Here is a 12,273-nt window from a genome sequence, read left to right as displayed (position 1 = left end):
ACCAGGCAGGATTTGAACTCACAAAAAACTGTTTGCAATTTTATGTTAAATTTGGTTGGCTAAAGGTTCTTCTAAAACCTAATAAAAATCAAGTTTTGTCCGTTCAAGAATCTTTCTAGTCTGGTATATATCTTAAATTTACTTCAACTCTCCTGGGAGGTCACAGTTAGATTCACCATTAATCATAACAAAACTAACACATGGGGAATACATCTCTCAATGTGTACTAAATTATCTAATTACCAACAGAACGTAAGCAGCAGAAAATTCAGAAGTCAAGCTTCCTGCAGAGTGTGCAGGGACCAGAAAGAATCCTAACACAAAGGGGAATCCAGGTGTGTTTTGGGCAGACAGGTCTCCTAGCCTTCACAGAGAGAAGCAGCGGTGTAAATGACAGGAATCCATGAAGTTCAGGTCCTGATAAGGGAGGTCAAAAAGGAAGGGATTCTTGGCAGTGCTCAGAGGAAGTGTGCTACATCAGAAGCTGATACAACCTAACATCACCACTGTGTTGTACAGAATGTGACTTCGGGAAGGCACAACTGGAAGTGTGGGTTCCAATCATGAGTTCATCTCCAAGCCTAGTAGGACTTGGATCCATGCAGTACAGTAGAGCAGGCATGATGGTCTGGAGTGACAAAAGCATGGAGGGGCTGAGGGTGTAGTCCAGTTGGCAGTGTTTGCCGACCATGTGGAGCATCCTGAGTCCAGTCCCTAGTGCTGCATAGACAGAGCATCCCATAATCCCAGTGTCTTGAGGTAGAGACAAAAGTATGGGGAACGTGAGGCCAGCCTGGGCTAAAGTGTGAATTTGAGGGTAGCTCCAAATACTTGAGTCCCTGTTTCCAACTGCAAAAGGCAAAACCAAACCAGCCAAATACCACCACCAACCCTGGGGGCCACAGCATTTCCTTGCCCTGCATTCTGGGATCACTTTCTCCCTCCCAATTCCACCCTCTCCAGCCACATGCTCCAGCCACAATATCCACAGCCTTTTCTGCCTGGGAGCAGGGTGACAGGGCTAGGTATCCCTGTTAAACTGTCATCTAAGACTTCTATTTTCTTCTAGCCAGCACCACAGACACCCCATGCTCTAGAGAAGTTCACTGTTGACAATAGCACTCTCCTGGGACAGAGTTCTTTCTAGCACTTTCTCCCTCAAAGCCTTCTTTCCTGGTGACTCTTTTCTGTGTCTTGTTTACTCAGATGCACTAGCATTGCTGATATTCTGTCTAAGCTCTACCCTCACAGCTAACTAGGAAGAGCCAGGTATGCTCTGCCCCACAGTTGCCTGGCAACAGTCAACTGTGCGTGACACTATAAACTATAAAATGGGCTGCTTGCCCCCACAGGCATTGGCCTTTAAGTGTTCCACAGAAGTGATGAGAAGGCTCGCAGACTACAATACCATATGCTGGCCAAGGCTATCTGACCAGACTCGGCCGCTGCCGGGAACTCCTGGCCTTCTTAGGCTAAGTGACCACCAGGCTCCTGCTACAAGCATGGTCAACAAGGTCATTAGATACGGACTTTCCCTAACCTCTGCAAGCCAAGGGGCCGTGTCCTAGGTGCCATCAAGAGGGACATTGGGCTGTTGATTGCCCTTGTGTTGTGCAGGACAGGGACATCAAATCAGATAACCCTCCAGCTGATCTTCTAGGTTTGGTTATGGACGACTGAAAGGGCCTGAGTTCCCTGGACCTGACCACTGCTATCACCAGCATAGCCCTGGGTAATCATCATGGTATGTGGACAGCCCATCTCCTTCTTCGTGGACACTGGAGCCACTTATCTGGTACTAACAGAGTGTTGGGGATCCGTATTTCTTTCCAATTTTTCCCCCATTGTTAGGGTAGCAGGTAACCTAACCATCCTCACCAATCCCCATTGCTGAGTTACATTTTTTGGGGGTGCACCTCTTACCCATTCCCTTTTGGTAGGGCTAACATGTCTTGTTCTCATATTGGGAAGGGATCTTCCAGACAAGTTGTGAGCTTCTATATTGCTTCACCCATTTGCCTCAACTTAAGCTGGCCTGCAGCTCTTCTGCTTCCTCTAGTCAGCCAATCGGCTGACACGGACATGTTAAGTCCTCTACCAGCTTCTCCAGTAGACCCCCGAGTCTGGGAGGTCTTCTTCTGTTGCCAAACAGCCTTTCCAAATAGGATCTGGAAACTGCTTTCTCTGTCTTTTGTTGTGGCAAACCGTTTTAAGACACCCAGGACATGTTCTGAGGGGCAAATTCTTCCTTCTGTTCCACAAAAAGCTCATCTTAAAGAATGTTCTTGTTGGGCTGGAGAGATTGCTCAGTGGTTAAGAGCACTGACTGTTCTTCCCGAGGTCCTGAGTTCAAATCCCAGCAACCACATGGTGGCTCACAACCATCTGTAATGAGACCTGATGCCCTCTTCTGGTGTGTCTAAAGACAGCTACAGTGTACTCATATATAATAAATAAATAAATATTTAAAAAAAAGAATGTTCTTGTTGTTAACTAATGTTATTATTTCTTTTGTAAACTTAGAAGCTACAGAAAACCCACTGAGACCCACCTCTCATGGACCAAATAGACTCCACCCAGATAAGTATATCTGCCAAAAGTTCCCACTTAATACCTATTCTAAAGGGTGGGATTTCTCTGGGTTTCCAATGTACATCTAAGAAAAAAATTTCTTTTCTCTCAAATGCAATTAATCTTATTCTCTGCCTATAATCAATATATATGTGTGTGCCAGCATCTTGTCCAGTCCAGGTGCTTACTACAGTCAGGACAGCTCCAGAGAAGCAACCTCCAGAGGTTCCAGTCTCCTGTCAGAGACACAGAAGCTTCTGTTGAACCTGTTCCTTCTGACCTGTCCTCGAAGTGTTCCACAGACCCTCGACAACAGCCAGCCAGCCAACTCTAGGACTGGACAACATTCCATACCCATTTTTCTAGGTTCTCTAGAGACACGTTGCCCCAAAGCAAGCAGGAAGTAGTCAGAGATCACGATGACCCTATTCCTGCTCTACCATCATCTCTAATTTGCTTTTGTAATTAAACCAGAAATGGAGGAACATTGGTATTCTGTCTAAGCTCCACCCACTCAGCTACCTGGTAACAGGCAGGAATGCTCCACCCCACAGTTGCCTGGCAACAGACAGCTGTGCCTGACACTGTAAAAGGGGCTGCTTGCCCCCTCCTCTCTCTCCTGCTCTCTCTTTGTTCTTCTCTTTTCTGCTCTCTTCCCCTCTGTCCCTGTCCCTTCTCTCCCCATCCCCTTCCCCATCCATCCATATGCCCAGGGCCAGCCTCCTTTCCTCTCCTCTCAATAAACCTCTCCACAAAGAACCATGTTGACTCGGTGTGCTTTGTCCTGGCACAGGCCTAGACTTGAATAATAACAAACACAAGTTCTCACACTTAACGCTTGCAGCAAAGGTCTACATCTCAGAGAGCACATGACCCTTGTCTCACTGAGCCTTGAGTACTGCACTTAAGATATTGTCCAGTTCCAACCATTTCTTGAGAAGTTGATTTCTTTCCATCTGAATGGAACTCCATGTGCAAATGTGTCCCACATTCGCCCTCTAGTCCTCTATGACCAATGGGCACATACTTGACAGTGGTATCAGTGGTTCAGAAGGTAGATTGTGCAAAAAATGTCACACTGATTTCCATGTGGCCTCAGCAGCTTACACTCCTGTCAGCAGCAAACAGGGCTTGGGCTTCCCTGGATCCTGGCCGGCATTGTGCTCAGTGTTTTCTTGGTGCTAACCACGGTGACGGGGGTGAGATGGACCCTCAAGCTGTTGGGTGTGAGGGGCCATTTTGTTTGTTTGCTTTGTTTTGTTTTTGAGACAGGGTCTCTGTGCAGTCCTGGCTGTCTTGGGACTCACTCTGTAGACAGGGTGGGATCCAACTCAGAGATCCTCAAGGTTGTTTTAATTACATTTCCCTAATAGCTAAGGCTGTCATGAATGTTGTTTCTTTTCCCAGTCAGCAGGGATGTCGTGAAGAAAGGAAGTGACAAAGACTAATGCTATCAAGGATTTGAGGATAATGGTGAAGGGAAAGTGGGACCTTGTATGCACCACTAGTGGATGCCAACTTGTGGAAGCGCTGTGGAGACTAGAAAGAGGTGAAGACAGCCCTACTGTACTCCCCAGTTACAGCCTGCATGGCTCTATGCCTTGAAGAAACACTCCAGAGATGCTTTCTCAGCCATAAATACTGCAAATCCCCCTCTCCTTTTTGTCCCCTCTCCTGTCTGTCCCCTCTCCAGAGAACCTAGAAATCCCTGCATCTCTCTCTGCTGAGTCATTGGCTGTTGGCTCTTCATTGCTTGATCAAAACCAATTGTGGACAAGGACCTTCAGCCGTTGGACACACAGATTCCTGATTAAATCAAAGCCTTAGAACCAACTTTCAACGTTGACCCTAATTCCTGATTGGTGAAAAACTAGGCACAGACATTTGTAGATCTGAGGTTTAAGAAAACCCTACAGAATCTTGACTGAATGTCACAGTCAGCTCCCAAGTCTGAATCGAGTCCCTGATCTATCAGCCTTGGGGTATGGTGTTCAGTAAACCATCCCTGTTTGATTGAGATCTGAGTCTGAGTGGATGGGGGATGACACAAACATTTGAATCAAGGTGTCATCTTACACTCTAGAACTAGCTATTGAACTATGGTGGTGCAGGCTTTTAATCCCAGCATTTGAAGGGAGGGACAGGAGAAACTCTGTGTTTGAGGCCAGCCTGGTGAGTTTCAGGACAGCTAAAGCTACATGGGAAACCTTGTCTTAAAAAAAATTGCAAAGGCTCACATAACATTTTTGTTTATATTTACTATATCTGCTCATATTCACCTTAAAAATCCAAACAATAGAATTTTATGTATATCAGGTCATCCACCACTTATTAAAGTACATGTTTACACAAGTACCATACTTTCTAGAAGTAATCCTATTTCTTTGTTTTGTTTTCATTTGGTTTTGCCAATTAGAGAGATGGGTGTAGCTTGGGGTTTTTTGAAACATGGTCTTATGTAGCTGAGGCTGACTCAGATTCTTTCTGTAGACAAAGATGATTTTGAACTCCTGATCTTTAGTGCTTGAATTAAAGGCACGTGTCACCACATCTGCCTAGTATATCCATCCTTCTCCAAAGAAAAAGATCAATGAGAGAAAGTGATGCTGGATTATATTCTCAAAATCTCTTTAGAGGCTGACATCTTGATTCCAGATGTGATTTTCATCTGTATTGTTCTCCATCATGGTTCTGTTGAATTAAATAAAGTCTGGCTTCCTACAGATATGAAATTGGAAAGGGCAGTTCTGGATGGCTACCACAGAAGAGTTAATGACCAGGACTCCTGGTCCACACGTGATGTAATCAGCAAGAACTACATGCTTCTGGGATCCAGTGTTAAATGCTGAGAGACCTTGACATTGAGAAACATTGTCTTTAGTGTTGAGGGATAAAGATGGAGACCTTTCCCACTTCATTCATGCTTGAGACAGTAGGGTTTGACCCTTTTTCCACTGGAGTAGATCATGCTAGAAAAGACCAATTATTAGATACTGATTTGATGACTTATTTAGTACTTTACTTGGTTCCGTTGTGCTGTGGTACTGCCTGTTTGCTGAGCATGACTGACTGCACAAGTTACCTGAAGCAGAATGGCCCTGAGAAATGGCTGAAGCAAGGATTTGCTGCCTTCCACCTGCTGACTGCCAAGTATGCTTCTGGAAACTCTCACTTGCTTCCCGGCCCCACCTTGTGGTCCTAGAGTATGAAATGAGAATACAAACCAGACCCACCTGGAAGCCCTTCCAGGGGTCATCCTGGTTTCAGTTCACTGCTAACACCACCTCTCTTCTGTTCTCATTGGTGTGAGAGAGCTGATTCCAAAATTGTTTACACAAAACCACCAGCTTACCAATGTGCATGGGATTTCTGCCTGAAAATAGACCAAGACAGAAGAGACAGAGGGGTGGGGAAGAAATGGATTCTGCTGTCACCATCTGGGTTCTGATAAGGGGCTTGTTGACACATAACGACACCTTGTTGCTTAGGGCGTTTTAACTGTGATGTTCTTGGGACATCAGAATGACCACCAGTATTTTGGAGGGAGGAGGGAGTTTCAAGGCTCAGGAGGGAGTGATTTTATAATGAACTAGAACCTATGTAGCATGGTTCTGTTATCATGTGACCAGCTTTTAAAATAATCTTCACCAGTGAACACTCATGGTTACAGTAGATTATTTAAAGACTGTTCCTACAGGGATATGATACTTCAGGCATGGTGTCCCCTTACTCCACTGAGATCTCATTCCTTACCCCACCCCTTTTCTCAGGGCTTTGCTAGCTGAGTCATCTCACCACCCCTTAACACTTGGTACCACTGCAAATGAGCAAGAGAGCTCTAGTAGACCAACACAAGGTCCATTTGGGCTCCATGGCTCCCGCCATGATTCCAACACTCTGGAAGGTAAAAGCCAGAAGATTCAGGCTGACCTGAATGACATAGTGAGAAAACAAGAAACCTCAAAGGACCACAACTCCAAGGAGAAGAGCTGGCAGGAGAAGAAAATGGAAGATGAACGGTACAGGGGACTAGAGCTGGTAAGCTAAGGAGGGACAGCCTGTTTGTCCCCTGTGTACCCTGAGTGACCTCGATGTTTTTCATTTAACCGAAAGAGCTGATGACCAGGTCCTAAACTTGCTGGGACAGGCAGCTTCTTCAATCGTGTCATCCATAGCAATGTTGTGATAAGCCTAACTCGTCTCCACTCGCTGACTTGTCTGTGTGCTTGGCTTTGTACTGTTCTTCCTGGAAGTTCACAGTCACAGTAAAGGGGGAAGATGAGCTACAAAGCAACAGATAGGGTCACAAATTGGGAGCAGAGAGCTGATGCCCACATCTGTGTTCTGGCTACCGTACTCTGCCCCTTTTACGTTTTTAAATTAACTGCAAATATAAAGACTTACAGTTTTCAACCTAGAAAAATCTTTATTTCTGCCTTCTGAGAAGTCAAAAGTTTGGACAGTTTGGATCTCAATTTCCTGGATGCCACACCCAACAGAATCTGAAATGGCTGCTTTCTTCTGTGACATCAGACAGAGAGCCAAGCTTTTACCCTCAGCACTTAAGAGGCAGAGTCAAGTGGCTGTGTATGAGTCTGAGGCTAGCCTAATCTACACAATAAATTCCATGGCTAAATAGTGGGACCTGTCTCTCAGGAAACAAACAAACAAACAAACAAAATAAAGCAAAAGTAGTCTTCGTCCCCTGAGGATTGGAGACAGTTTATTCAGGAACCCAGCATCGGGAGGCAGAGACAAGTTGATCCCTGGAGCTCTCTGTCCTCCCAGAAGACACAAATTGATGAGCTCCAGGTTCACTGAGAGACCATGACTCCAAAAACTTACATGGAGAGGAAATGAAGAAGATGCTCAGTGTTGACCTCTGGTCTCCAGACACCTGGACAGTCTCTCTCACACACACGTGCACATAATAATTTCTGCACATAAAACAGTGCAGCAGGAAACACTCAGAGAAGGGGACACAGACATTGTTCCCTCAAAATATGCTTGCAGTAGTGTCTAGGAACTAGCTAGATCGTGTGTCAGCAGAAGTGGGTAAATAAAAGTTGTTCTTTCATGAAGAGACATCAGAGCTGTGACTCTGACAACCATTACCTCCTTCCTTGGTTCCTGTGATGCCCATAGCTGTGCCAATGAAGGCTCAGAGATGCTATGCCCCTGCCAGCTCCTGCCTTCTTCAGAGGAAGAAGCCTGAAGAGTACTGTTCTAGCTCCCAGCTGACATCTGTGGAGAACAAAGCCTGCCTCCCATGCTCAGCAGGGACAGACCAGCTGCAGCCCCCTCATCGAAGGCTTCCATGCTGCATAGGGCGCTCTCTCAAGTCCTCCTCCAGGAATGACAAGGAGCTGCAAGAAGAAGGCCACTCAGTCCCTCTTCAGCGTCTCAGACTCTGCAGAGCTCGATGACTGTTAGCTGTGTAGAGAGTCATGTGAGACTCGGAGGCCATGGAAGACCTTTTCTTCCCCTGTCATAATTAGTTTCGGATCCCACCTCCCATGAACTCCAGTGGGCTTTTCAGGCCCATGAAGGAAATGCTGGTTCCCCTCAACCACCCAAAGAAAGAAATCTGAACTCTTCCTCCATTTATAGGCTGAGACTTGACCCTTGGATCTGCTCCAGAGATAGATGGCCTCCTTGTCCTCAGGAATTGAAGGAAAATCTCCAGCTCCTGGCCCACCCCACCTGCCTTGGCTGCCTATGGCCATGGTGTGCTGCCTCTCACAGTCTCCCATTTCAAGGCCCAATCATGGCTGCCTGTGGCTCTGTGGCTCTGCTAATAAAGATCTCCTGGAGGGTGACTGATTGCTCAGCTGCTGTCTCTGACCCTGCACTGTTTGCTAAGTTCTAACAGGGACTGTTCCTTCAGGAAGCTGAGTCACCTGAAGTCACGCCAAGGGCAAGAAGAATTATCCCCTCAATGAGAATCCAAGCAGTGACCAAACCACTTGGAAGTTGCCTGCTTTCCTGACTTGTAATTAAAGGCATAACTTTCCCTCTGGATACTGACCATAGTCCTAAGCATCCCCCTGCCCCACACCTGAGCTTTCTCTCTCTGTCTGGACACAGCTCTTCACAGCTGTTTGCTGACACACACTGCTGCCTCACACTTAGAAGGCAAGTCTTTCTTGCCTTCTCTGTTTCCCTCCTAGTGCCTGCTGGGATGCCCAGCTTGCCTGCCTCTCCTTGGGTTTTCTCCTAAATTCTAACCAAATGAGCTTTCTTCTGAATATATTTAAAAATTCCTTTATTAGAGAGACCTACAACCTGTGGAAAGGAACCCCGATCACACCATAACAAGTGACTTTCTCAATCTGTTGTTGGAAATGCAGAGAACTTGGCTATTGCACCATGGGACAGCCTGAGACCACTCTGGCAACTTGTTGATTGGGGAAGCTGATTAGGAGGAGCAAGCAGTCTTAGCTCTCCCATCAAAGAATTAGGAAGGATTCATGAAGGAGACAATGGCAAATGTTCAAAAAGCTAAAGCCTGAGAGGAACAGTCTTTTTCTCAGTCTCTCTCTCTGGCAGTATCTCATGACAGTGTTTGAGTCTGAACTCCAGACTTTCACCTCCATCTCTGAAATGAGGGTGCATAGACTAATGCTCCTTCTCAACACTGGTCTTCTCTGTCCTGTGGCCTCCAGTTATGAGTCTGTTGATTGCATGAGTCCACGAGTGGATAAGTTGATTTCTACAAGTTCTGTAGAGTTCTCTACAGTGCACACACACACACACGCACACACACACACACACCACACACACACTTCTTACCACCCTCAAGTGCCCAGTACCTATAAAATGCTTGCTGTGACAATTTTATAAATGTTGTGCACTGGCATTTATATAGACAGCCCGAGCACTTGGCAAGGCTGTGTCAAATACTATGCTGATCCCGGGCATCTGTCAGTCAAGAGTAGTCCTTGTAAGAGGATCCAAAGGTTCAAGAAATTCCAAGATTTGTACACAACCTTTCACCAATAGAAAAGATATCTCTGCACAAAAAGACATCTGTCTATCAATTTGGACACCAAAAAATACTCACTGTGGTTTAGAGATCAACCGAGGAAGTATTTCTTGAGACAATACCTCATGATAGTCATCAAGTGTGGAAAAAAAGCTAACGCCTTACTACTAGGATGTGACTCTGGCTGTACCCCATAACTGAAGTGTGTAGTTATTTGGTTAGAATTCTGGAGAGTGCACAAGGCCCCAGATTCAAATCCCAGCACAAGGAAAAACAGAAATAAATATTCTGTTGGGTTTAGTGTATTTCTTTTTTATTGGCTGATATGTTCTTGGACATTTTACGTAGAGCAGTGTTCTCCTGCAGGTCCATAAGCCTAGACCATTAGTCCTAGCTCTGGAGGCAAATGTGTGTAGTTGGAAATGCAGAAAGGAACCTTATACAGAAACCGATCAGAAGAGTAGAGTGGAGTATGCCTTGAGTAAAGGTTTTTGTTATTGTTTGTAAATGCAACTTTTAAGGTTTATTTTTTAACTTTCACATGTGTCTGCATTCAAATGTTTCTACACTCACATGTGCCATGCATGTGCAGGTAAATGTGCCATGCTTATACATGTACTAACTCCTGGAGCTGGAGTTATCTGTAGTTGTGACCTCTAGGTGACAAACTAGGGTTCTCTGGAAGGGCAGAAATCCGGAAGAAAGGAAGTTCTCTTAACCACTGACATCTCACCCATCCATAAGACTTATTTGTGCTCATGTGTCTCTGTGTGTCTGTGTACATGTGTATCAACATGCTACCAGATGCTACTAGAAGACATCAGATGTCCTGGAATGGAATTACAGGCAGTCTTAAGCCACCAAGCATAGGTGCTGAAAGGAAACTTGGGTCCTCTGGAAGAGCAGCAAGTGCTCTTAACCACTGAGCCATCTCTGCACATCCAACATCATAGAATTTTAAAAATAAAGGACAGAAATGTAAATCTCTCGTATGATTCTAGCTTTCCAAAGCTTTGTTTCTAAGTTGTAGCTAGGCAATAGAAAACTTGGTTTGTCCATTTCTGAAAACAGTCACGAAGTCTTCAGTCACTCAACAGGCAACACAGAGATTTCTGTGTAGAGGTCAGATTCAGACTTCAAACTGCCCTGCACGAGAGGGCTTGGATTTTGATGCCCTACAATGCACCCAGGGGCGCCGTGGTTTGGCCAAGGAAGAAACAGAAGGCCAGTTGCACAAGCAGGCAGTGTACCAATCTGTGGGTTCTGCATGTTGAAGACTCTGAGGCACAGGCTCCACCCACAGGACTGCTCCATATCTGTGGACCCAAGTGGAGCTCAGCCATTACCCGTGATTTCCAGGACAGCCAGCACTCAGTTCCACAGGAGCCGCAACGCACACTGGGTAAGACACTGACTGTCTGGGTCTGGGACATGAGGGGCAGTGATGGGGCAGTGGCCAGGAGAAGTGGCACTGTGGACCTAGTGACAGCAGAGGGCCTTCAGGAAGAGAGAGGGCAAAGTGAGCCAAGGTGGGAATAGTCACTTCTCTTCTGTTCTCCCAGGAAACATGGGTCTGAAGCTGCTCGAGTCCAGACTTTGTCTCCTTCTGCTGCTGGGACTTGTCCTGATGCTTGCCTCATGCCAGCCACCAACCCCTTCCCAGTGGTTTGAAATCCAGCACATCTATAATAGGGCTTATCCACGATGTAATGATGCAATGCGACACAGAAACAGATTCACCAGACATTGTAAGGACAAAAATACTTTCCTTCATACAAGTTTTGCTAGTGTTGTTGGTGTGTGTGGCAATAGAAACATCCCCTGTAGAAACAGGACATATAGAAATTGTCATAACAGTCGATATCGGGTATCTATAACTTTCTGTAACCTCACAACTCCGGCAAGGATTTATACCCAATGTAGATACCAAACTACAAGATCCAGGAAGTTCTACACAGTTGGCTGTGACCCGAGGACTCCACGGGACAGTCCCATGTATCCAGTGGTTCCGGTTCACTTGGATAGGATATTTTAGCTCCGATGCCAGCACTTTGTACCTGAGCTCATCTGCTTCTGCCAAGATCACAGTAGTGAAGATCCAGTTCCTCTGTCTGCCCTGCGTATCAGCTCCTGTCCTCATGAAACCTTACCCTGACTCCCTTTAATATAGCTTAACAGATTTTTGTAATCAATAAACACCTTTGCATATGCATCTAGTTCTCTGGTGTCTCTGTGTCTGACACAGGTGGGGAGAGAGGAAGTGGGATAAACACAGACAATTCTGGTGTGTGTGTTTGTGTGCACACGTGGGTACATGTATATGTTTTAAGGCATGACCTCATACCAGTTGAGGCATCTTCCCAGTTTCTGGAAATGAATGAATCTTAGAAGAGAGATGGGCATCTTTCCAGAACATTCCTACAGGAAATCTTCCCTCAAGTTTGTCTGTTAGAAGAAGTGGGTGGGAGAGGAGACCAGGGAATTGGGATCTCTCAGTGAGGCTATCTACCCCTTGCCCTCTCCCTGCATGGCTGTCCTCAGAGGTCAACTGTGAGACTATTCAACAGAAACCAGGAAGGCACAGAGTCCAAGATAAGGGCACTGGAATCCACACAGAAAAGAGATGAATGATGAGAGGTTCTGCCCTGACTCCTGAGGACAGAACTGTAGTCAGGGATCATTTCAGATGGGAAGGTACCATCCTTTTAAGGACGTTT

General features: G+C 45.8%; 1 protein-coding gene across 2 annotated transcripts in view; it reads left to right on the top strand.

Annotated features, from left to right (window-relative positions):
* Window positions 1-11,772, top strand: part of Rnase17 (ribonuclease 17) — a 52,506-nt gene extending 40,734 nt beyond the window's left edge. Inside the window, 2 exon segments of one of the 2 annotated variants that reach the window (NM_001012232.2) lie at window positions 10,859-10,958; window positions 11,119-11,768. In NM_001012232.2, coding sequence (NP_001012232.1) covers window positions 11,124-11,591 — 468 coding nt within the window. In that variant the 5' untranslated portion in view covers window positions 10,859-10,958; window positions 11,119-11,123 and the 3' untranslated portion in view covers window positions 11,592-11,768. 2 annotated transcript variants of the gene reach the window in all.
* Window positions 11,773-12,273: the final 501 nt, after the last annotated feature.

Source organism: Rattus norvegicus, chromosome 15 (genome assembly GCF_021556685.1).
Source record: "Rattus norvegicus strain SHRSP/BbbUtx chromosome 15, alternate assembly SHRSP_T2T, whole genome shotgun sequence".
NCBI classification, from domain to species: domain Eukaryota; kingdom Metazoa; phylum Chordata; class Mammalia; order Rodentia; family Muridae; genus Rattus; species Rattus norvegicus.
The sequence above is the reverse complement of the archived record's forward strand: the minus strand, read 5'-3'. Positions and strand labels throughout refer to the sequence as shown.